This window comes from Alexandromys fortis, unplaced genomic scaffold (genome assembly GCF_014885135.2).
Source record: "Alexandromys fortis isolate MF-2015 unplaced genomic scaffold, M_Fortis_MF-2015_v1.1 scaffold_91, whole genome shotgun sequence".
Classification (NCBI taxonomy): Eukaryota; Metazoa; Chordata; class Mammalia; order Rodentia; family Cricetidae; genus Alexandromys; species Alexandromys fortis.
The window spans coordinates 6621767-6648763 of NW_026067968.1; the positions used below are offsets into that span (position 1 = coordinate 6621767).

At 39.7% G+C, this 26997-nt stretch overlaps 1 protein-coding gene across 7 annotated transcripts in view; it reads left to right on the forward strand.

Annotated features, from left to right (window-relative positions):
• Positions 1 to 26997, forward strand: part of Mark3 (microtubule affinity regulating kinase 3) — an 89871-nt gene that overhangs the window by 9619 nt on the left and 53255 nt on the right. For all 7 annotated transcript variants that reach the window (XM_050154760.1, XM_050154754.1, XM_050154756.1 and 4 more), the window contains exons 2-3: positions 8812 to 9003; positions 20323 to 20376. In XM_050154760.1, coding sequence (XP_050010717.1) covers positions 8812 to 9003; positions 20323 to 20376 — 246 coding nt within the window. The remainder of the gene's footprint in view (positions 1 to 8811; positions 9004 to 20322; positions 20377 to 26997) is intronic.

Genomic DNA, 26997 nt, shown 5'->3' on the forward strand with positions numbered 1-26997 from the left:
TTTTTTTTTTTTTTTTTGGTTTTTCGAGACAGGGTTTCTCTGTGGTTTTGGAGCCTGTCCTGGAACTAGCTCTTGTAGACCAGGCTGGTCCTGAACTCACAGAGATCTGCCTGCCTCTGCTTCTGAGTGTTGGGATTAAAGGTGTGTGCCACCACCGCCTAGCTAAATTCAAAGATTTTGATCCTGGGATTCTGTAAACGAACACATTTCACATGCAGTCAGTATTTTATGACTAATGTTTACAGGAATACATTCTAGAATGAGAATACTAGAAAAGAGTAGACTTAGAACCATTTCTTTTTTTGCCTTCTGCTTTAGGACTTGCACAGAAGAGTTATTTAAAGTGAGCAGGTGTCTTTTGCTGTGGGAGACCTTTGAGGCTGTTTGATGTTCTTGTTTCACATTTTGTCCCCAGCTTGTCCCTCCCCTTTTCCAGCCCTTTCCTATCCTAGGCCTGTTGTGGTACCTATAACTTTACTAGGAGAGTAGACTTCGGAGTGTAAGTCATCAGAAGGTTGCCTTCTAGATATTGAAGATATTCAATGGTATTGCTTTTTTTTTTTTAACGTTCTTTGGTAATGTATTCCAGTTTCTTTTCCATTTTTATTAGTTTAGTTCAGATTCTTGAGAGCTTGGGGTTTCTAGTTTGGAGGTTCTAGCAGGGGAGCACTTCTATACCCTTGACTGAGAACAGGTCTTCCTCTATTTGGGGAAGATTGTCCTCTGTGACCGAGTAAGTGTACAGTTGGAGGGGTTGGTACCAGCACGTGGAGTGGTGAGGGAGCAAGGGGATAATCCACCCAGCCAGCCAGATCAGCTGAATCAACCCTGGTGGTCAGTAGGGTGGCACGTCACAGCCAAACTCCTCCTCCCTGTCCCCCCCCCCCACCCGCCTGCCATGATTCTTTTTGTTTCTTTTTCTTATTGGTTTTTCAGACAAGGTTTCTTTGTGTAGCTCTGGCTGTCCTGGAACTCTTCTTTGTAGATTATGCTGGCCTCAAACTCAGGTCATCCTGCCTGTCTCCTGAGTACTGACTGGGACTCAAGATGTGTGCCGCCATCACCTGGCCAAATCTTTACTAGCATACTATATAATTTGCATATTTCTTACGATTATTGTGCTTTGTCAGTTTCCCATGGTATACTAAAACTCCTTGAGCAGAATTGCTTTGCTTATATTATTCTAAATGTCTAGAGAGAATTCATTTATTTATTATAGATGACCAATAAACAAATATTTGTTGAATTACTAAGATATGATGAGGTGAATAAGTTGGGTAAGCCTGACACAATAAATACATAAAAATTAGCCATCATTTATTATTTATTTAAGGCTCAGCACACTTCTGCCCCTATACCCTCTGGGTTTCACTCCAGTGAGATTACCTTCTTTCTCCTTTCTTAAAACCTCACACTATGGGCTAGAGAGATGGCTCAATGGTAAAGAGCACTGATTGTTCTAGAAGTCTTGAGTTCAATTCCCAGCAACCACATGGTGGCTCACAACCACCTGTAATGAGATCTGGCACCCTCTTCTGGCAAGCAGGTATACATACAGACAGAACATGGCTTGCATGCATGCATGCATTCATCCATCTATCCATGAATACATATATACATACATACATACACACACACATAACCTTTAAACAAACAAAAAAAACCCAAAACCCTCATACTATTTCCTGTATGTGTTTCTGGTAATTACCTTCTGGCCTAGACGTGGTAGGCAAGTATTCCACTGCTGAGCCAGACTCACATTCCCTTCAGAATGATTATTTTTTCTTTCCTTTTTTGTTTTTGTTTATTATTATTGTTGTTATTATTATTTTTAATTTTTGAGACACGGTTTCTCTGTGTAGTTTTGGAGCATGCCCTGGACTTCCTCTGTAGACCAGGCTGGCCTCAAACTTAGAGATCTGCTTATCTCTGGTTCTAGTGTTGGCATTAAAGGCATGTGCCACCAATACCCTGCTGTGTTTTTATTTGTTTGTTTGTTTGTGGATGCAGGGTTTTACTGTGTGATCCTGGTTGTTCTGGAACTCATTTCATTGACTAGGCTGTCTTTGAACTCATAGAGCTCCACCTGCCTCTGCTTCTTAAGTCCTGGGATCAAAGATATGTGCTGCTGTCAGCTCAGACTGATTTCTTTCTTGATTTTGGGATTTTTGTTTTTGTTGTTTGTTTGAGACAGAGTTTCTTTCTGTACCCCTGGCTGTCCTGGACCAAACTGGCATTGAACTCAGAGATTTGCCTGCCTCTGCCTCTTGAGTGTTGGGTTTAGAGGAGTGTGTCACCACTGCAGGACAGACTGATTTCTTAAAGAGTGTCATTACTGAAGGAAATCTGTGCTTGCAGGAGGAGGAAGATGGATACCTGAAGCTGTGATTGAGGGAAGGGCTGAGTGGATAATGTGTGGAGCAAAATGGGAGCCACTGTGCAGGAAAAGTTTGGTGTTAGATACTCAGGCAGGTCTTCAATTTTAAGATCTGTGTAATCTTGTGATTAAAGAAATTGCCTGTGAAGTGTTTTTCACAGTCCATTTCAGACAGTAGGGCTTCTTTAAATGTTAGTTCCACCTGAAGATAACTTTTGTAGTTTTTCTGGATAAAGTATTTCAGTAAAAAAGTGAGTAATCAAAAATTATTGATTTAATAGTCAGGTTATTATTGTCACCATTATTTCTTAATAATTTATTTGCCCTGCTGAGAATTGAGCCCAGAGCCTCACATGTGCTAGGTAAAGCACTTTTTCTCTTTAGTACATGCAACTGTTCTCCTGTATTGACAGTATCCAACCAAGTCTGCCTGGCCACTTATTTATTTAGCAGTTTGACACCTGCTGTGTTTGAAGTCCTATGTACTGTTAATATAGATTCTCTAGGTGACCCTGCTTTCTTGGAGTTCCTCAAGTAGAGTTCACAAGTGAAACCTTGGGGAGAGAAGGACAAGGGCAGAAAAGGCAGCCTAGTGAAAAGAATAAAGATAAGACCTTGCGGTTGCTGGGTGTGGTAGTGCACACCTTTAATCCCAGCACTGGGGAGGCAAAGGCAGATGGGTCTTTCAGTTTGGTGACTCCCTGCTCTTCATAGGGATTCCAGACTAAGGTTTCTAAGGTTACATAGTGAAGAGAGACCTTATCTCAGAAAACTAAAGGTGGGGGTATGTGTGTAAAAATTGCTATCAGTCATGATATATCACCATCTAAAGCTGTTTTTTTTTTTCAGTATTAGTGGCATGCAAAATGCAAGTAGGAGAGGTAAAACATGTAGATTAAGAGCTAGATTCAGAGCATACTGGTATCCTTCTTTAACCCTAGCACTAGGGAGGCAAAGGCAGGCAGAACTCTGAGTTAGAGGCCAACTTGTTCTACGAAGTAAGTTCCAGGACGGCCATGAATGTTTATACAGAGAAACCCTGCCTTGAAAAACTAGGTGTGTGTGGGAGGGAGCTAACCAAAGATGAGTGAGTGCAGTGATGATAGAAGCGATGGAGACGTGGGGTTTGAGAGATTGAAGAGGGACCACAGATCTTGAAAGTGAGAGAAAATGGAGAGGAAGGAGCAGTGGATGAGTCCTAATTTCTTTGTACAAGATAGAGATAATGGTTTACAATTGAAAAAAAAAAGTAGGACCAAGTTTTAGGGAAAATGAACAAGTTTCATTTCCCTACAACAGATGATTTTAATCTTGGAATGATTGGTATTTTGAAACAGTTTCTGTTCTTGTGCTTGTAGGCTTTTGTTTGTTTAGCTTGATTTGTTTTTGTTTTTGATTCTCTGTGGAGCCCAGGTTGGCCTCTTGGAGTCTTCCCTCCTCTGCCTTTCCAGTACTAGGACATATAGTAGACATGTGCTACTATACCAAACTTTGGACTGCAATTACTTGCTCTTAATATTTTTTATTATACTTGTTTACTTCTTGGGTAGAACAAGAAGAAAGGACTTTCTTCTTCCTTTTCTGTTTTCAGTTAATCCCTGTTCTCATTTGTACATTGTGTCCCCAATCACATAAGACCTTCTATTTGGCCTTTCTGTTTTTTTGTGAAATGGTATATCATGTTTTCTAGGCTGATCTTGAACTCCTGGGCACATGTAATCTAAATTCTTTACTCAGCCTTCCAAGTGCCTATTTTGCCCTTTCTAGGGAACCTCAAGTTTTTGGGTTTGTTTTTTATTTTTAATTTTTTCCTTGCTTTTTGTTTCATTTTGTTTTGTTTTACTAGACTGAGAGAGGAGAATTCAGTGTATGTGTTATTTAACAGCCTGACTCTTTAGGGGAGAAGGATAAATAGTATAACTCAATATTTTAAAAAAATCATAATATATATTACATTCTTAAATATTTGGAGATAAATTAGATTGAATAAAACAACTATACCTGTTGAGTGTTTTTAATGCTAAGTCAACAGTTCTCTAAAATCTAAAACCTTTTGATTCTGTATTTTGGTATTTATTTATTTATTATACAATATTCTGTCTGCTTGTATGCCTGCAGGCCAGAAGAGGGCGCCAGACCTCATTACAGATGGTTGTGAGCCACCATGTGGTTGCTGGGAACTGAACTCAGGACCTTTGGAAGAGCAGGCAATGCTCTTAACCANATTTATTATACAATATTCTGTCTGCTTGTATGCCTGCAGGCCAGAAGAGGGCGCCAGACCTCATTACAGATGGTTGTGAGCCACCATGTGGTTGCTGGGAATTGAACTCAGGACCTTTGGAAGAGCAGGCAATGCTCTTAACCACTGAGCCTTCTCTCCAGCCCTGTAATTTTGGATTTTAAATTAAAGATACATAAATCAGGAGTAATGGACGGGATTCTCTTATTTCTTAAACAAAATTATTCAGGGACTGGGGAAGGTGGTTCAAAGGTTAAGCCCCTCATTTGGTTCCCATCACTGACATGGTAGTTCACAACCATTTATTCATTAACTCAACTTCCAGGGGATCTGATCCCCTTTTCTGATTTCCATGGACATCAGGCACACACATGGTGCACATACATAAATGCAGTGAAAATATAAAATAACTTAATCCAGAAAAGGATTAAAAAGAAGAAAAAAAAAACAATATGATTCTGATTATGTGTAGTGGTATCTGCCTATATTCCCAACACTCAGGAGTTTGAGACAAAGATCCTGGGAGTTTGTGGCCAAACTAGGCCCAGTAGTAAATAGAGAGAGAGATGGTAGGAAATGAAAGGAGAAAAAAAAAATGATTAGATTCTAAAATTTCCCCATTAACTGTAATTTTTGCTAAAATAGCTGTTGAGAGATGGAGGCAGGAGGATCAGGAATTCAAAGTCATTCTTCAGTTACAGAGTGAGTTGATCCAGAGAGAGAGAGAGAAATGAAAAGAAACAAGTTTATTTAGCACACTGCAAAGAGAACAATGGGCAGCATGGCAGTCAGCCAGGTATAATCTATGATCCTGATTTTTTTTTTCCCAAGGAAGGTCCATTTTAATTCTAGTTTGCTGATTGCCTGCCTGCCTGCCTGCCTGCCCGCCCTCCCTCCCTCCCTCCCTCCCTCCCTCCCTCCCTCCCTCCCTTTTTTGGGGCTTTTCCAAATTAGTTAGTTAGTTAGTTAATTAATTTATTTTTGTGTGTTTTTCTGTGTAAAGCCCTGGGCTGTCTTGAAACTTGCTCTGTAGACCAGACTGGCCTCAGATTTACAGGGATCTATTGTTTGATGTTTTACTCATTTGGCTTTTTGAGGATCCACCACCCAACTCCCAAATAAATCATACATGGAGCCTTATTCTTTTTTTTTTGAAGGATTCATTTATTTATTATGTATACAGATATGCCTACAAGCAAGAAGAGGACGCCATATCTTGTTACAGATGGTTCTGAACTACCATGTGGTTGCTGGGAATTGAACTCAGAGCCTTTGAAAGAGCAGCTAGTGCTCTTAACCTCTGAGCCATCTCTCCAGCCCCTGGAGGCTTATTCTTAATTATGAATGCCTGGTTTTAGCTAGGCTTGTTTCTTGCCAGCTTTTCTTAAATTATACCGACTACCTTTTGCCTCTGGGCTTTTTCTTTTTCTTACTTTTGTATATCTTTTTTTACTCTTACTCCATGACTGGCTTGGTGGGTGGCCCCTAGTGTCCTCTTCTCTTTGTTCTTTTGCTTCTCTCTTTCCAGATTTCTTCTCCTATTTATACTCTGCCTATCCTTGCTTCTGCTTCACTGTTGGCCATTCAGAGCTTTATTAGACCGTCAGGTGTTTTAGACCAGCAAAGAATCACAGTTTCATAGAGTAAACAAATGCAGCATAAACAAAACAACATATCTTTACATCTTAAACAAATGTTCCACAGCATAAACAAAGTAACATACCAGGCTGGAGAGATGGCTCAGCGGTTAATAGCACTGCCTGCTCTTCCAGAAGTCATGAGTTCAATTCCCAGCAACCACATAGTGGCTCACAACCTTCTTTTTTTTTTTTTTTTTTTTTTTTTTTTTTTCTCACAACCTTCTTTAATGAGGTCTGATGTCCTCTTCTGGCCTACAAGCATACATACAGACAGAACACTGTATACATAACAAATAAATCTTAAAAAAAAGTAACACACCTTAAAATAATATTCCCAGACAGAGACCTGCCTGCCACTGCCTCCCAAGTGCTGAATTAAAGGTGTGTGCTTTCACTGCCAGGCAGATTTATTTGATTTTTATAAGCACTGGTGTTTTGCCTGCATGTATGTCTATGCAAGGGACTAGAGTCACAGACAGTTGTGAGCTGCTTGCCATTTGGTTGCTGGGAATTCAGTAGTTTTTCTTTTACATCATAAGTTTTATGGAGTCCCTTTTCTGTAGTGAATGAAATAATATCCTAGCTGCTTACCTTTTTGTTGTTTGTTTGCTTGTTTTGTTTTTTGAGATGGGGTTTCTCTGTGCAGCCTTGTCTGATCGAGAACTCACTCTGTAGACCAGGTTGGCACAGCTCTGCCCATGTCTACCTCCTGAATGCTGAGATTAAAAGTGTGTGCCACCACACCAAGCTCCCTAGATGTTTTTAAAAGTAAAATGTGACTTTGTGAAAAATAAAATTTGGGAGATAGCCACTTAATGTCATGTGTAAGTGTATGGCTTATTGTTTTAAAGATTAGATAAGATGTATGGCATGTGTATTTTGTTATAAAGCAGCCACTAGGTCCTATTCAGGATGATTGGAAATATCGTATGCAGGGGCTGGAGTGGTTAAGAGCACTTGCTGTTACCTGGTAACTCTCAATCCACTGTAACTCTAGTTCCAGAGGATCCAGTGCCTTTGTCTGGCCTCTAGAATGCCTCAGACCTCCTCCACTGCATGCATGTGGTACACAGATATACATGTGGGCAAAATAGTCATACACATAAAAATCAGAACAAAACTTTTAAGAGAAGCCTTAGCTTGTAAATCTGGTGGTTTATAGATAGTTGTGAGCCACCTTGTGGTTGCTGGAAATTGAACTCACCTCTGGAAGAGCAGCTCTCTTAACCTCTGAGCCATCTATTTAGCCCCCTCCCCCCTAGCTCCTTTTTTAAAAAAAATTTTTTTAAGCCAGGTGGTTGTTTGTGGCGCACGCCTTTAATACCAGCAGAGGCAGGTGGATCTCTGAGTTCGAGGCCAGCCTGGTCTACAAGAACTAGTTCCAGGACAGGCTCCAAAGCTACAGAGAAATCCTGTCTTGAAAAAAAAATTGTTTTAGTTTCATTTATTTTGTATGCTTGAGGGGTTCACCTGCATCTGTGTTTGTGCACCACATGTGTGGCTGGTGCCTGGAGGTCAGAAGAGGGCAGACCCTCTGGAACTGGAGTTATGGATAGTTTTGAGCTAACATGTGCGTGCTGAGAATTGACCTGAGTCTTCTGCAAGAACGACAAGTTCTCTGAATTGCTGTGCCACCTCTCCAGCCCTAGGCATAGCTCTTTTAAGTAAAGACCAAAACCAAACCAAAACAAAAAAGCATAAAATGAACTAATACATAAGATTAAAAAAGTTGATTGAATGTAGCAGGAAATGGTAATATAATTTCTCACTAACTAGCTATTGGCCTCGTTGCCATCAGTGTATGGTGACATTTACATTCTGCCCCTTCACAGGCTGTAGTGAGGATTAGACATACAGATGCAGTTGCTAAGAGTTAAGTTCTCTTTGTGTGATAGTCGCCTTTTAAAATACAGCTGCTCATCAGCTGATAGTGGGTTACATTGTAGTAAATATGACTGCAGATGCCTTTCTGATGATTACCCTTAAACTACCGAACTTCAAAGCTTAGTCTAGCTGGCCTACCTATAGTACTCTGAAGATTTAGTCTACACTTTTGCAAAAAATTACCTAAAATGAACCAATTTTATAAGATAGTGTTGTATATTATATCTTGGATAATCTAATTAAATACTTGTATCAGAAAGGGCTGACTGAACTGTGCACTGTATATAGTCATGGCTGTTCTCCATCATGGCCTATTGGTGCTTTTAGATTGTCATACTGTGTATCAGTGGCTCAGAAAACAGTTGCAATGAAAAATTTAAAGTATAGTTTCTACTTAATTGTACTCCTTGAATGCTTCTGTACTATGATAAATTTGAAGAATCATAAATTGGAATTGACTCAGCTCTCTGAGCTCCTGGTTGAATTATAACACTTGATCTGTTTCTTATAATAGTTTCTTGTTTTCCTCATTAATTTCTACCATGTGGTTCAATCCTTTAGATTCAAGTAAAAGCCGTAATGTTTTGTTTCTCCCACTAGATGCTCCTAAAACTTGGCAGCACTGCATGTCCTCTCATTTCCTTGTCTTTGTGTACATTACGTTTCAGCACACTTCACATGGAGACGGGAGGCAAGAAGTCACCTCCCGCACCGGGCGCTCTGGAGCTCGGTGTAGAAACTCAATAGCTTCCTGTGCAGATGAACAGCCTCACATCGGAAACTACAGACTGTTGAAAACAATCGGCAAGGGGAACTTTGCAAAAGTGAAATTGGCGAGACACATCCTCACAGGCAGAGAGGTAATGCTTGTGCTTGCTTCTGTTGTGGTGTCTGTTCTGTTAACTTTCTAAAGACCAGGATGCATAGTAACAACTGGGAAGTTCTGTCTTCCTTTTGCTGTAACTAACTTGAAAAATAGCTAATTGTTCTGCTCTTTTTCAGTGGAAAAATCAATAAAATTGTCTTGAACTGCATGTATGCACGTCTGTATATAAGCCTATAAGCTCACGGTGCTTGCAGATCAGTAATCTGTATTTACAGGTTTATCCCATGCATTTCCTTCCTTTTCTGAGGAGTTTTGCTAGCTCAAGTTTGCCAGGTTGTGCCGGAAGGCACATGCTTTCCCAGCTTTTGTGATCTTGGCTCTCTTGCATTTCTTATCAGAGTACATGTACTGAAACCACAGAATTAACTTCCTCTTTGCATCTTCGTATGCGGTGCATCACATTTTTTCTGCTTTGACAGAAATTTAGGTCTTGGCACCTGTTGTCTGAGAGTCTGAAGTTCTCTTCATCCTCTGTGTAGGGATTGCTTTTGGGAAGTATTTGTTGATACACCCTTCCCCCAGGCTTTAGACTCCCCTGGTACCGTTCAGGGGGTTTATCTTGCAGGGTTTATCTTACATTGATTGACTTGTCTTTCCTCCTCCAACTCTGTAATGGGGAATGCTATATGTAGGGACATGGTTGGTACTTGTTACAGGTATAGTAAATATGGTCAGATGACTATAATTGTATGACTGAAAGGTGCTTTTAAAAGATGTTCTGACTGGGCAAGGTGGTCCCAGCACTTGGGAGGCAGAGTCAGATAGATCTCACCAGTATGAGACCAGCCAGGTCTACAAGGTGAGTTCCAGGACATCAAGGACAATTGATTACACAGAGAAACCCCGCCTCCAAAAAAACCAAAAACAAATACATAAGAAAAAAAGAAACAAAACAAAAATAGTAAGCCTTCTAAATACAACCAGTTCAGGAATATAGCAACTGTTGATACTTCTCTTAGAGACAGTTATTCATTTGATCCATACATTAAAATGCATCCAGATAGCAACAAAACAAAACCCAGCAGAGTGTGTGCATTCACACAGGAAGAGACTGTGCTCATCAGGGCTCATGGTAGACTCCTAGCACCCCACTGGCTGTGAGAATGTCGTGATGGAAAAGCAGTTAGCATGAGCCTTTTCCTTTTCTTTGGCTTTGGCTGGCTTGCCATGTAGTCCAGGCTGGCCTCAATTTGCAGAAATCTACCCACCTCAGCCCCCAAGTGCTGAGATTAAAGTTGTGCACCACCACGCCCAGCATGAGCCCTGTTTGACGGCAGGTGTTATGTTTGGGGGGCGTCCCCTGATTAGATTTCTAGGGTAAGATTCTTTGATATGGGGATCTCTGATTTTGAGACTAGCCTGGTCTACAAAGTGAGTTCCAGGACAGTCAGAGCTACCCAGAGAAACTCTGTCTTGAAAAAACTGATGTACTATATGCGTCACACTCTTCTGATGGGTATGCCAGCACTACATGACAGGTATGCCATGGCATTGATGGCCACAGCTCACTAGGGTGGGGCTAAGTAGGACAAGCCCTGTGCCAGTCATTCTGTCAGCAGGTAGTCTGTTTACTACCATATACCCCTTAGCTCTTCTAGGTTTTGTTTGTGCTGGAACTTGAAAAAGGTGAGAAGTTATGTTCTTCTTTCTACCCTAACTAGACTCTTTAGACAGTAACAGAAAATTTGCCCTTCACAGCCTCAAGTTTTAGTGACTATATTTCTTGTGGATATGTGGAGACTGAAAACAAGAATCCGAAAACAAGCTGACTAGATGGAGCTGTCCCTCTTGTCCTTGTGGACCTTTCTTGAGATAACAGGTTAATTTGCACCAGTCCCAGGTGTTTGCTCTGGTTTCCTGAGGTGGCAGAGGTAACAGGACAGACAGACCAACAATGTTTCTGTAGTCTGGTCTACTGTGTTTACTTGTGGTTTTTCTCCAGAAGGGTTTAACAGTGGTGACCAAAGTGGCTTAATTTAAGTTTTTCTCAGTTTTAAAAAACTTTAGTCAAGAGGCTAGAAAGATGACTCAGTGCTTGGGAGCTCTGACCTGGGTTCAGTTCTGAGCACCCACATGAGAGTACACAACTGTCTGTAACTCCAAGATCTGACATCCTTACACAAACATATATGCAGGCAAAACACCAATGCACATAAAAAACAAAACAAAACAAAAAAACAAAAAACAAAAAACGCCTGGCAGTGGTAGCACATGCCTTTAGTCCCAGCACTCAGGAGGCAAAGGCACGTGGATCTCTGTGAGTTCGAGGCTAGCCTGGTCTACATGAGCTAGTTCCAGGACAGGCTCCAAAGCTACAGAGAAACCCTGTCTCAGGAAAAAACAAAAACAAAACAAACAACAACAACTAAAAACCTTTAGTCAAAATAATTTTTCTTTTTTTCCATTTTATTATAGGTATGACCATAATCATATATGTAAACAATATAAAATGTATTATATAGAAAGCAAAGGGGGTTTTTGTTAGTTTCTCTGTTCCAAGAGAATCCCCACAGTTTTTATATAGACATTAACTTTTGGCTTAACAAAAGAGAGTCTCATGGACATAATAGTGATCTCTATTATGGCTATTTTCTCTATAGTATTGTTGTTGTAATTAGAGTATATGTGAGCATGAGCATGCACAACACTACCCATGCGTAGAGATCAGAGGACAACTTTATTAGAGTCAGTTCTCTCCTGCCACCGTGGTTCTACATTTCAAATTCCAGTCAAGCTGTGTGGCAAGCACTTTTAATTCTGAACCATCTTGCCAACCAAATAGTAGTATCTTTGGTTAGTAAGGCACCTTGACCACTGTCAGGGTGTTTGTACTCACAGAGTTCACGTATTAGTTAAAGGCAACCTAGCCTTTCAGAATACAGTGAACCATAGTGACCACTGAGGGTATTTCTAAATGTTTTTGTTACTGCAACAAATAAATAGGTCCATAGTCTTTGCCACTATGTGTGCTCTTATTAATAATGTAGGGTAACATCATAGGGGAAAAAACCCTGGGGCAAAGTGGATGAATATTTCACGTTATAATAGACACTGCTAAGGTAATTTTGAAAAGTCATTTATCATCAAAAATGAATGTCTATTTTTCACATCCTTGCCTAAGCTTTTAAGAAACTTTTGTCTAATTGTCTCAATCCATTTTTACTGGTGTAACAATATCAGATAGTGTACCTTATTTTTTTTTTTTAAATATAATTTGATAGTTTTGGAGGCAGAGAAGTTTGAAATTGAGTGAGGGACTAGGTTCCTTTTATAATGTCCTCCCACCCCACCCTAGGATGACAGCTGTGACCATTTCTAAGGTATGGACCTTCCTACAATATTCTGCTGTTTAATGTTGTTACAATGGCAGTTAAATTTCAACATGTCGGGGGGCTGGAGAGAGATGGCTCAGCGGTTAAGAGCACAGACAATTCCTCCAGAGAACCCAACTTTGGATTCCCAGCAACCATGCTCACAACTACTTGTAACTTTAGCTCCAGGCTAGAGCCTCTATGGGCACCTGCATTCATGTGCACATACATACTTAACACGTGTAATTAAAAATAATTTTAAAAATTGTACATGTGTGTTTTGTCTGTGTACATATGTGGTCACAAGGGGGTGATACTTATCATTTGTATGGACTGTCTTTGTAATCTGGTCATGTCTAGCTATCTGTGTTTAAGGTGGAGCTCTAAGAAGTGAATTTGAAATTGTGTTCACATGTATAGGACATGTGTGGTCACCAAGCTTGCCTTTGGCAGGTGTTTGGTACTTTATGGAAGCCCCTAACACTTGTCTTTAGAGCTCTTCTCTGGGTATGTTACATTTGTCTAGACAGGGATCTTTTCTTCTGCTTGGGGCAGAGTTGAGGAGTAGCAGGTTGTCCCAATTACCTCTTATTTTGTTCCCATGTCTTACTCACGTTGTCCCCTGTTAAACTTATTAATCTTGAGCCCAGGGCCTTACTGGTTTCCACAGAATGAGTTTCCAGTTTTTGTGGCTCCTTTCTTCTTTATGCCTAGGGCCTTTTAGCTTTTCTTAGTCATGCTGGCCAGTTGGCATTTTCTCTCCATGTAATTTCCTTTATTTTCTGTTCACTCTGAGAGGAAATTTTTGAAATCTTTTATTTTTTTATTTTTATTTTTTGTCTTTTTAACATGTGCCTTTACACCTGCGTTCTGTTATTGCTATTCCTTCCCATTTACCCTGGAGTATCTTCCCTCTTTTCTCCCTTGTGTGCTGCCCCTCACTAGAGCACTCTACCCTGCAGCCTTCTTCACTCTGGCGCCCTTTGAGACAGGCTTTCCTCGTGTAGCACTGACTGTCCTGAAACTAGCTCTGTAGGCTAGTCCTTGAACTCAGAGATTCATCTGCCTCTCCCTCACAAGTGCACCAACACTGCTTGGCCTCTAATTCTTATCTGTTTACTCAGTTAGCAGTTCTGGAGCTTGAACGCACAGTATTGTGTATGCTAGGCATGTAACAATGGTTAAACTTGATCCTGAGGCATATTAAACTTTGAGGCTTCAGATAGTCTTATATTTTGTTTGTTGTTTTGGTTTTTGAGACAAGGTTTGTCTAGGTTGTTTTAGAGTCTGTCCTGGAGCTCTGTAGGCCAGGCTTATCTCGAACTCACATATATCTGCCTGCTAGTTCCAGGACAGCTAGGGCTGTTACACAGAGAAACCCTGTCTTGAAAAATTAAAAATTAAAAAAAAATAAAAACACCTCACACGCAAGACAGTTAATATACAATAAGTATGTAACATTTTGAAAGTCAGTGTTTACAATAAAATTATGGTGGGAATATTGTTTTAATTTCTTTTTATTTAAGGTTTCAATTTTTAAATTTTTATTTTAACTATATGTTGTTTGTTTGTTTATGTTTTTATGTGTGTCTATGTATAGGTCAGAGGGGAGGGCGTTGGACACCCTGGCACTGGGGATAATTTAAGCAGTTTTGTGAACTACCTGTTGTGGTGCTAGGAATTGAACCTGGGTCACTACAAGAGTAAAGAGCTCCTAATTGTAGAATCATCTATACAGTCCTTATTTTTATTTTTAATATGTATATACATGTGTCTCTGAGAGTGTGTGCACAGGTGTGCAGTTCTTTGAGGCCGGAAGAGGGCATCAATCTTCTGAGAGCTAGTTTCAGCTGTTCAGCATGGGTGTGAGAACTAGAGCCTGTCCTGGAACTAGCTCTTGTAGACCAGGCTGGTCTCGAACTCACAGAGATCCGCCTGCCTCTGCCTCTGCCTCCCGAGTGCTGGGATTAAAGGTGTGCACCACCACTGCCCGGCTTAATTTATGCTTTTTGTAAGAGCAGCTTGCGTTCATAACAGCTGGGTCATCTCTTTAGCCCCATTTTTTCCCCCACAGATGTCTTTACTGTGAGACTTAATAGAAGTTTGCTAAGTTTTAGTATTCTCTGCATTGGTTTTGTTGAAGTAGATGAAGAAACATTATTAAAGAGGGAGGAATGCCAGGTGGGCGGTGGTGGTGCACACCTTTAATTCCAGCATTTGGAAAGCAAGACAGGTGGATCTCTGAGGCCAGCCTGGTCTACAGAATGAATTCCAGGACCGCCAGGTCTAGGCTATGCAGAGAAACCCTGATTTGGAAAGTAAAATAATACCCAAAGAAAAATAGAAGAGGAATACCTTACTCTTGTTGCCTTTGATGCTATTCTAGAACTCAGCATAGAGTTGTTTCTTAGGGCAAAAGGTGTATAATTGAATTTTAATTAAAAACAGTTGTACAAAGACTGGCAAAGTTAATATCCAGAATAATTTGCTTCAGCTGAGTATGAAGTATTCAATAGCAGGTTTGGAAGTGAGCAACAGAAGATTGAAAGAAAGGCTTTGTATAATATGTAATAATATATGCAACTAATAGCTAAAGCTGATGCTATGCTTTTAGTACATTCTGAAAGTACAGGGGCAAAGCCATGTTCTCTTTTTAATATTTTTTACCTTAAGATTTATTTATTTTCTTGTACATGTATGAGTGTTTTTGCCTACATGTATGTATGTGTACTACATGTTTTTCTGGCACCTTCGGGGGTCAGATCCCCGGAACTGGAATTATGGATGGTTGTGAGCTACTATGTAGGGTAGGTGCTGGGAATTGAACCCAGGACTTCTGCAAGAACAACTGTTCAAGTGTTCTTTTGTTTGTTTTTTGAGATAGCGTTTCTCTGCGTGACAGTCCTGTCCTGGAACTCACTCTGTAGACCAGATTGGCCTTAAATTTATAGATATCTGCCTGTCTCTGCCTCTCAAATGCTGGGATTAAAAGCTTGTGCTACCACCGCCTGGCTGCAATAAGTGTTTTTAACTGACTGAGCCATCTCTCCAGGCTGTAAAATCAATTCTTAGATATAAGAAAATTGCTTTATTACACTCATGGGAGAATTGTTTTGTTTTGTGGTTCTTTGAGCTAGAGCGTCAGCTTTGTAGCCCAAGTTAGCCTAGAAGTCACTCTCTTACCCTGACTGGGCTCAATGCTGTTACTCCTTTAGCCTCTCAAGTGCTAGGATTACTGACCTCTACTACTGCTTTATTGTGTTGAAAATACATGTAGTGTAAGAGTTAGAATTTTAATTGTTTGAAGTTTACAGTTTAGTGATAATATTTTTACGAAGCTATTACCACCATTCACTCCAGGACAGAGTTTATGCTTACCAGTTTATATACTTGATAAAAGTTATTTGCAGGAATCAACCCTTACAGTGCTTTTGCATGAATTTGCCCTTCCCCTTCAGTCTATTTAATGCTACATTTATTTATTTGTTTGTTTGTTTGTTTGTATTTTTTCTATTTACTAGACAGGGGTAGCTTTGGAGCCTAACCTGGCACTCACTCTGTAGACCAGGTTGTCCTTAAGCTCACAGAAATCCTCCTGCCTCTGCCTCCTAAGTGCTGGGATTAAAGCTGTATGCCACCACTGCCCAGCTATTTTTTTATATGTGAGTTTTTTGTTTTTTCAATAATTGTGCTGATTAATGTGGTTCCTGAACATAGTGATGCAGTACTATTTAGTTGTCCTAATTGCAAGGCTGAGATGTGTCTTGCAGAGAAAATGCCTGTGTTCAGGTAAACACCCTCAGGCACTGAGTGAGTTGTGGGACCATCAGTTCAACACTGACCAATAATAATACATAGTACCACTTGCTCTTAAGGGGGCACTCAAATATAAAAAGCCATGACTTGGGAGACTGAGGCAGGAGGACCATTAGTTAAAGGCCAGTTTGTGCTACAAATGATGTTCATTTGAGCTATCATGTTAGGGAAGTGATCTGTATATAATCAGCACCCAATCGCAATCGTCAACCAAACAGTTACATTATGTCTGCAGGAAAACTTTAAATTTTGTAATTGCACTTAATTTTGTATGTAAAGTGTTTAGTTTTACTGCCAAAAAGAATGGCACCATGGTTTCAGATATATTCAATTTTTAGTAATCTAAGATGTCCACAAAACTTTTTTTAAAGCTTGTGTTATTGCTTATTTTCTACTTTTAGACATTATCTCTTGGCTATATAGAATTACTGTTCACGTCAACTTTTTTTTTTTTTTTTTTTTTTTTTTTTTTAATTTTTAGAGACAGGGTTTCTCTGTGGCTTTAGAGCCTGTCCTGGAACTAGCTCTTGTAGACCAGGCTGGTCTCGAACTCACAGAGATCCGCCTGCTTCTGCCTCCCGTGCTGGTATTAAAGGCGTGCACCACCATCGCCCGGCTAATGTTTGTTTTTAATATATAAATGCTGTTGAAATTGTGTAGTATTTACACTGCTTTTCCTTCTTTCTTTTTCTTTTTTACTGAGTCAGGGTTTCTTTGAGTAGCCATGGCTGGTCTAGAACTTTTTCTATAAACCAGGCTAGCCTTAAATTCAGAAATCCACTTGTCTCTACCTCCCAAGTATTAAATGCTTGCTCTATGTTTCTCAGTCAACTGTTTTTTTGTGTGACATTTTTGATTTCTGTTGTATTTTATTGTTGTGATTGGAAAACTACTTTTTTATTTTAAGATTCTTTTCCCTTGTATGTGTATTAGTGTTTAATGTGCATGTATGTATGTGCACTGTGAGTGTTCCTGGTGCTCACAAAGGTCAGAATAGGGGGTTTGGATCCTCTGGACCTGGACTATTTGGATTACTGTGTAGATGCTGGAACTGATTTTTAGTTCCAGCATCAAGTGCTCTTAACTGCTTTGCCCTCTCTTCAGTCCCTGAAGCTTTATTTTGTAACCAACTACTGTCATTGTTTGCATCCACCATTGACTAAAAGGTATGTTCTCAAACTTTTGTTGTTGTTTTGTTTTTCAAGGCAAGGTTTCTCTGTGTATGTAGACTTGGCTGTCCTGAAACTCTCTTTGTAGAACTGACTGGCCTTGAACTCCAAGATCTACCTGCTTCTGCCTTCTAAGTGCTGGGATTAAAGGCATGTGCCACCACTGCCTGGTTTGTTCTTAAACTTAAGTTGAAGTTCTGGCTTATAGCATGACTATATTTGGTAATAGGGTCTTCATAGACGTTTAAGTGAGCTGTAATCAATGATATTTATGTTTTTGTAAAAAACAGGACAACAGAGAATCCTCTCTACTATGAGGATACTGTGAGAAGGATGCAGGATCAAAAGCCTCACCAGGACCAACCCTGCTGGCACTTTGATTTTGAACTATCATCCACTAAAACAGGGAAAATGAATTGTTCTGCTTAAGCTACTAGTCTGTGTTATTTATTATGGCTGCTTAAGCAGACTACTATTCAGGCTATTGCGACCTTAAGGGATTTAAAGTTCTTTCTTTTTTTTTTTTAAATATTTATTTTACTTATTTATTATGTATACAATATTCTGTCTGTGTGTATGCCTGCAGGCCGGAAGAGGGCACCAGACCTCTTTATAGATGGTTGTGAGCCACCATGTGGTTGCCGGGAATTGAACTCAGGACCTTTGGAAGAGCAGGCAATGCTCTTAACCACTGAGCCATCTCTCCAGCCCGAGTTCTTTCTTTTTTTATTATTAAAAGTTTTATTTTTTTTAGCTGGACGATGGTGGCACATGCCTTCAATCCCAGCACTTGGGAGGCAGAGGCAGGCGGACCTCTGGGAGTTCAAGGCCAGCCTGGTGAGTTCCAGGAAATTCAGGGCTGATACACAGAAACTCTGTCTGGAAAAAGAGTTAGCTAGTATCAAGCCTGAGTTGTCAGTCGAGCATTTATAATTAATATAAGCCTCTGTGTGGTAATTGGGAAGTGGCTGCCAGGTATTTGGGAACAGGCACTCGGGAGAGAAATGTCTGATGCATGATCAACTTACAGGAGCAGAAATTACTCAAAGACAGCTATATCACTAAAGCCACCCTAGCTTGAGTGATAGTTTACAAGGCTGGGAACCTGGGGCACACTGCACAGCCTACATACAGGTAGTTCACCAGGTTGAAGAGTGCCCTTTCCAGCTGCCTCAGTTTATTTAAACTTCCAGGCAGCGCCCTGCTCTAGTTTCAGTCTTTTTTGCAGCTAAACTCCATTGATCCGAGGGGGACCATCAGGTTTTATTGCTTACCCTGGGAAAAAAAAAGCCTAGTGAATCTGGTCGATTTCAGGACTTTCTAAAGCTATTTTGAGTTGTTTATCTTCATACTGAAGAATGGAATGTTACAATCTCAGAGGAAACTTACGCAATACAGTACAATTTAGGCTATAAAGATAGACTGGTTCCTCCCAGGTGAGATATGTATAGGTAACGTTTGAATATCTGACTAACAAATACTTTTTTCTGCATTTTCCACTTAAATTTATATTTTCAAATATGGAACTAGTATTTTGACTTTTTTCACGTGCACACACATTTTTTTCTCTCAATTCTGAGTTGCCTTGAAGCAATCAGAATCATTGTTACGCTGTTTCTTCTTTCTTGATTCTGGAGGCCAACAGGTTCCTAGAGAATCAGTAATTTGAGCCAGACCCTGGTGCACATCCTTAATCCCAGCAATCTCTATATAGTTCTAGCTGCCCTGGAACTTGCTCTGTAGACCAGGCTGGCCTTGAACTCACAAAGATCTGTCTGCCTCTGCTTCCCTGAGTGCTGGGATTAAAGGTGTGCTCCGCCACTACCTGGCTGACTCCTTCAATTTTTCAGTAAGACATGCGTATTAAAAGAAGCCGTAGTTTCTCCATGAATTCTAATGGCTTTTAAAAAAAAAATACTGTTTGCTGTTATACCCTTTCTGAGCAAAGGTTGCTAGGTGACACATTTATTGCCTCTGTATATGCCTCCATGGTTAGCCTACAGATTGGTCTAGAGTTTTGGTCTTTCCATTGTTATTTGAGATGTGTTACCCAGACAGGTCTTGCACTCTTCTTGCCTTAAGTCTCCTTGGTACCAGAAGTACAGATGTATGCCACCTCATCAGGACGTCTGTTTTTGGGTGGATTCTTTTGTCGTTTTCAGATTTAGTACCAGCTTATTTAATACTTACAAAATTACTATGTTTAAGATACCCCAAAGGTGGATGCTCAACTTACGAGACCTGGATGGAGGAGGGTGGTCCTTGGACTTCCCACAGGGCAGAGAACCCTGATTGCTCTTTGGGCTGACGAGGGAGGGGGACTTGATTGGGGGAGGGGGAGGGAAAGGGGAGGTGGAGGTGGGGAAGAGACAGAAATCTTTAATAAATTAAAAAAAAAGAAAAAATCTTTGTTCCCTATAGATAATATTAACTACTTTATTTAGCAACTTTACTTTGTAGCCCTGTTATTATTATTATTGTTAACTAAAGTAAGTATAAGGAAAAAAAATAAAAACAAAAAAAAGATACCCCAAAGGGTTTTTAGGCTACACATTCCTTTCTGCCCTAGAATTACAAAATTCACTGAAATTAGTCCCAGTAAATAGTTACGAGGGAGTTGGGGGGAATAGGTCAGTAGGACATGCTTGCCTAACAAGAATAAGACTGTCTAGTCAGCTCTAATACTCCCCCCAAAGTGAAGAATTTACTACACTACATATAATTTTTGAAGTGTATTCATTCTGTAATACTTTTGGGGAAGGATAGAGGAGATTATTTCACCCTCTTCTATGTACTTAACAAATATAAAATGTTATAATACTATTGTTTGCATGAAGTCTCTTTAACCACAGTCTTACGAAGTTCTAATTGCTTTGTAAATAACCAGCTAAGATTTATTTTTTGATTGCTTTTTAACAATGTCATATGTGTGATAATTTACTCTGTTTAGCCTATAATTAGCAAATTCTGAAAATCTGTAAATAATTTCCCCCCCAGGTTGCAATAAAAATAATTGACAAAACTCAGTTGAATCCAACAAGTCTTCAAAAGGTATGTTGATCTAGTATTTACTATTTTTAATTTTTCTGTTTTAATTGCTATATAATTTACCTTTTAAATGTTTTAACTGTTAGTAGTTAGTGCAACAAAGCTTTCTCTTCCTCCAGTGAATATAGCTTGCTGAACATAACACTGGTGCATACTTGTAATCCCAGCATTTAGAAGACAGAAGCAGAAACTCTCCTCACAAGTTTAAGGACAGCCTAAGCTTTCTAATTAGGCATTTCCCTCTTTCCCCAAAAAGTTAAATGGAATTTTTCATAAATATAGTTGGGTTACCTTCATTTTTGAGAGCAGTTATTTTAGATGTTTGACTAAGAATTTTTAAAAAATACAAAATATTTTCAGTTGAGAAATATAGTTTTTCTTGACCTAACTACTTGTGAGGCTGCTGGAGAAAGGAAATTGTTTGAGGCCAAGCATCTTTGAGACTAGACTAAGCAGTTTAGCGATACTTCCATCTTTTTTACTATAATTTAATTATAACATTTCTCCCTTCCCTTTCTTCCATCCAAGCCCTTCCATAAACCCCTCAGTGCTCTCCTTTAAATTTATGGCTTCTTTTTTCTCCAATTGTTACTGTATGCATATATATTCCTAACTATAACCTGTTCAGTTCATATAATGCCACTTGTATGTTTTTAGGGCTGACCATATGGCACTGGACAACCAATATGTATTCTCTTCCCTGGGGAAGACTACCTCCCCTCAGTGTTCCTCAGTTATTTGTAGTTTTGTGTAGGGCTAAAGCTTCTTGGTCTTTTCTCTGGTTTGGCATATTTATTGTTGTTATCCTTGTTCAGCTCATGTTTCAGCATTCATGTTAGTGAGACTATGGGTGTAGCTTCTGATGTTACTAGGAGATGCAGTTTCACAGCAAATTGTCTGATCCTCTGGCTCCTAAAATCTGCCCTCTCTTCCACAATGTTTAAACCTTAGGCAAAGACTATTGGTCTTTTTGTTTGTTTGTTTTCTGGGATGATTCCAGACAGGGTTTCTATGTTTAACAACCCTAGCTGTCCTGGAACTCACTAGACCAGGCTGGCCTTGAATTTACAGAGATCTGCCAGCCTCTGCCTCCTGAGTGCTGGGATTAAAGGACTGTGCCACCACTGCCTGGCAGGCAATATATCATTTTAAAATACATACATACTGCTACCATTTGGCTTTGTTAAACTTTTTTTTTTTTTTTTTTTTTTTTTTAATTTCTCTGTGTAGCAGCTTTGGCTGTCCCAGAACTTGCTTTGTAGACTGAGATCCACCTGCCTCTGACTCCCAATGTTGGGATTAAATGTGAGTGCCACCATCACCACCTGACTCTGCTTTGGCTTTTTAAAACTTTATTATTGTTGTGTGAGTGCCATGGTACTTTGCAGAGGTCAGTGGACAGCTGCATGGAGTTGGCTTTCTCCTTTTCTGGAGGTAAAATTCAGGTTGTCTGGGTTACATAGCAAGTTCTTTTACACATTGAGGCATCCCATCCTTCTTATCTATCTTAACTGAATATCTAACTTGACCAGGAACAAGTCATTAAACTTTTCAGTTTTAGGTCTTTTTTGTTGTTATTGTTGTTGCTTATTTGTTTTTATGAGGCAGGGTTTCACCGTATCCTTGACTGGACTGCAATTTTCTATATAGATGAGGCTGTCCTCACACTCTTAGAGTTCTTCTGCCTTGCTCTCCCACCTGAATGCTGAGCTTAAAAGTGCCCCCATGCCCAGTAAATTTTTCATCTTTAAAATAGAGATAGTTTGATCCAATGTTGGTGGTGTAGCCTGTAGCGTTAACTACTGGCAGTGCCAACATAGGAGAATCTTTTGAGTCCAGATATTTGAAACTCACCTAGGTAATATATCAAGACCTCATAATGATTGTTAATTAATATTTTCATCATCTCAAAGTAGATGTATTAATGAAACAGTTTATATAAAAGAGCTTTGTAAACCTCAAACTCTCCAGTTGTAAGTTACTTTGGTGTATATAATGCATAATTTAATTACTACTGTATTCCTAATGGTGATTTTTATCTTGAATTTTTTGGATATCTGTTATTTGGAGAGGACCAGGGAGGAGGTAGATTTCATCTGATACTATAAATGTTATTTAAATATGTCGCAAACAGATCGCAGTCCTTTGTTCTGAAGTATGAATTCTATTTGCTTGCTTGCTCTTTCCCTCTTTCCCTGCCTCTCTCCCTCCCTTCTCCTTTTTCTCTCTTTCTTACTAGGTCTGAATAAGTGATCCTGGCTGGCCTCAAAGTCACCAAGTGTATTAAATAAGTAGCCTCTTTTCTTTTCTTTTCTTCCCCAAGACAAAGTTTCTCTGTTGTAGCCCCCGTTGTAGTGGAACTCAACTCTAGTCCAGGCTGGCTCTTTTACGAGATCCGCCTACTCTGCCTCCTAAGTGTTGGGATTAAAGGTGTATCGAGTAGTCTTTTTTTTTTTAATGATAAAATAAACTATAAGCTGTCTTTATATATTTGTTTTCAGTTTTTTTAACAGTGAGTTGTTTTTGAAAAATGACAACTTTGGCCATTTTTGAGGCTTGTTCTAATACCTTTTCCTGGGTGGTTATCATTCACAATTGTGTACACACTGGTAACAATTCTCTCTATATATTTTTGTTTGTTTTATTTTTTGTTTTTAAACAGGGTCTTATTATGTAGCTTAAGCTGGATTTGAGCTTGTGACTGTTCTCTTGTCTCTGCCTCCCAGAGTCCTGAGATTACAAATCTGAGCCACTAAGCCCTCACAAACAGTATATTCAACTATCTATTTAGTCACATTTGTCCATCAACTGTGTAGTTTGTTAATGTCGCCATCACTAGAAGAGGTTCACCAGCTTACCTAGGCATTTTTGAATATATTGTAGAATGGTGTTGATTTTATTATATACAGGCTGGCACATTGAGTCAGATAACTTTACTGAATACATATAAGTAAACCCGAAATTTTGAGTCTCTTTTTCTAACCATTGAGTGCATAATCATCAGATAAAGGATAAATGTAGATTTCTTTTTCCCCATTGTATACTTTTCACCTTCTACTACTTTTAATTGCTAAGGTTTTAGGTCAGTTTTTAATGAATTTCTGTAATATTTATGTGTATAAATAAATTTAAATAAAAAGCAGAAAGTCATAAAGCTGGGTATGGTAGTAGGTTTATAAATCCTAGCCCTGGGGAGACAGAGACAGGTGGCTCTTGATAACTGGTCAGTCTAATGTACTTGGCAGTTTTCAGGCCAGTGAGAGACCCTGACCACAAATAAATGAGTGAATGAGTGAATGATAGAGCTGGCCAGCCTAGTCTGCTTTCCAAGTTCTTGGCCAGTAAGAGACCCCCAACCATAAACCACCATGTTAGAGTGGGTGACACCTGAGGAATGATGCTAAGGTTATCCTCCAACCTCTATACTACATTTACTCCATATTCAGAGATCATAGTTTATTTTTTAGACAAAAAATGCTTACCTTTTCAAAATTCCAAGACTTTGTTCATTCATTCCTTTATTTTATTTATTGAGACAGGGTTTCTGTACATGGCCCTGGTTATCCTGTAATTCACTATGTGGCTAGCATGAAACTTAAGAGATCTGTCTGTCTCTTCCTTCCAGGTGCTAGGATTAAAGGTGTGCACCACTTTATTGAGGCATGTCTGTATACTAGGTGTAACCCATCTAGAGTCAAAGTATTTTCCTTCAGTCTTAGAAGTAGACTGTCAACAAAGGAGTAAGGCTTAGAGCATGTGTAAGACAGACTGCATGGACTGAAATCAGGCTTCAGTCCTGCCTACTGTGGGATAAGTCATGTCATTGTCTGGGTCTTTTCAAACACATTGTAGGGGGTTGGAAAAAAGTAAATTAATTCTTAGAGCTTTTAGCAAAGCTCAGAACATAACTTGATATATCATAAGAACACTGTAGGCCTTGCTCTCTGCTGAGTAGTTGTTGTTTGTTTGGATTTTGGTGAGGGTCTGTAGGAGTGGGAAAAGTGTTTGGTGTATTTAAAATTATTCCTCTCATAGGAAATAAGTGACATTTAGGAAGTGCATGGTAGTTTACAATTAGGTCTCTTTTGTAGGACAATAATTATTAATATTTGCATGTTTAGTCTTGAGGCAGATCCTCATTCTTTCTTTCTATCTATCTGGTTTTATTGTTTTTGTTTTATGACAAGAGTTTCACTATGTAGCCCTGACTGGCCTAGAACTTGCTTTGTAGACCAGGGTGGCCTGGGCCTTACAGGAATCCACTTGCCTGTCTGCCTCTGAAGTGCTGGATCAAAGCTGTGTACTACTCTCTGATAGACCCTGTTAAGATGAGGGAGGCAGGGAGATTAAGTAATAATATGCCCTAATTGATGAATGATGAATACTTGAGTCAGTTTTGCATATGTGAAAGAACCATTGATAAAGCCATGCTGGAATTGCTCTTGTGTATTGGTTGACATAGACTTTTGTTTTCATCAGATATTAGACTATACCTCTCTGTGTTCTTCTCTTAAAGACAGTGGACTTTTTTGGGCTGGAGAGATGGCTCAATGGTTAGAGCACTGACTGCTCTTCCAGAGGTCCTGAGTTCAATTCCCAGTAACATAGTGACTCACAGCCATCTATAATGAGATCTGGTGCCCTCTTCTGATTTGCAAGTACACATGCAGGATGAACACTGTAGAGATGTAATAAATAACTAAATCTTTGAAGAATAAAAAAGACAATGGACTTTTCATATTACCTATTCTGGTGGGCATATTTTCACCTTCACTTAGATGGGTCTTATTGCCCTCTTATTTTCCACTGAAGAAATATGAAAAATTGATATGGTCAAGCCCTCCATCTAGTCAGTGATGATGCAGAAAAAAAAAAAAATAATGTCTCCAGATTATAGGCCGTTTTTGCTCCATTATGCCGCACTTTTATAATTAACTTTTCCTGATTTAGGATTTTAAAAACCCTAGATAAGAACTGAGCTTAGGCTTCCTGTTTGAGGAACTGTAAAGAGGTCGGTCAGTAGTTTGAGTCTGAGAAAATATTTTAGGTAGCTGAAAGAAGCAGATTTATACCCTACCTCCTCTCAGGCCATGTTTTCTTTTTTTTTTTCTTCTTTGGTTTTTGGAGACAGTATTTCTCTCTGTAACCCTGACTGTCCAAGAACTTGCTCTGTAGACTAGGCTGGCCTCAAATTTGTAGAGATTCGCCTGCCTCTGCCTCCTGAGTGCTGGAATTAAAGGCATGTGCCACTACCTCCCGGATTCCAAGACTTTTTTGGGGGGCAGATGGGTTTTGAGACAATTTTTCTCTGTGTAGCCCTAGCTGTCCAGAACTCCCTTTGTAGACCAGGCTGGCCTCGAAGTTACAGAGATCTACCCACTTGCCTCTGCTTCCTGAGTGCTGGAAGTAAAGGTGTGCACCACCACAGCCTGGCTCAAGCCATGTTTTTAATCTACATTCTCATTCAGTAAACATTTAAATGCCTACTGTATGTCAGGAACTGTTCTGTGATTGTGGGTACTACTTTCTTGGTGAAGTTCTTACTTTCTTGGAAAATGTTATGAAGAAAACCAAGCAGGCTGTATGCACTGTATTAATTTCCTTTTAGTCATGATTATTTAGTATCTGAGGCCTTACTAGCTCTACCCTGGGTAAGCTAATTCTTAGAGTTAACAAATTACTATCCCTTACATGTGCCTTTAATATGCAAACAAGAAAATTCAGAGCCTGTATTTGAAACCACCTGCTCTGTCTGGCCCTTAAGTATACCCTATGGCCAGGTGTCAACTAGAGACTATCTGTATCTCAGAGTTTCTGAGATTATCCTACATAGCCAGTCCAAGCAGGTGCCTTGCTCTGGTTTGCCTTTCCTGTGGAAGCCATAATAAAGGCTTGACTCCTCGCTTTCCCTGCCTGCCACTGCCTCCTAACTAACTCTGGTGCTCCCTGTGTGACTGCATATTGTGATGGATCTCAGAAGGGGCAACATCTTTGGAGTAGTTCATTTAAGAAGTGTCCTGTCCTCTACGTGACTCTGATACCATCAGATAAGTACAGCTGACCCCAGTGCTGTGCTATAAAATTTTACCTAGGTCTTGACCTACACCCTTCCTGGGTGAAGAAGTACATAGGAATTTTCAGTGTTGATGCACAAAGACTTTCAGAGGTCTCAATTCTGTCTTCTCTGGGACAACAACTTGTCACCACTGTGATACTGACAACCATCTTTTTCTTAAACTGGAACCATCTAATTAAGAACAAGACGTAACATGTAATAAAAATAGTTATTTTTACAATGTAACCCTGATTGCTGACTGGTTTGTTGGCCAGTCTTCCCCTCCCACAGCGTCTTTTTCTGGTGTCCAACAACTCTTGTTAGACAGCTTTCCTCCCTTGCTGTAGATGAGCATCTGTCTTTATGTCTGTAACACTGTTCTCTGTCTCACCATATGGAGCTCCAGAAGCAAAACCTACTGTCAAGCCTGTGAGGTCTTCTCAATTCTCCCTTCTGCAGAGTGAATGCTCAGACTCTTGGTCACTCAACAGGCGATGCCCTTAACATAGGCTTATTTTATAGTGTTCTTAAATTGGTTGTTTTCTTTACCCAAGTTACATGGTTCTTGC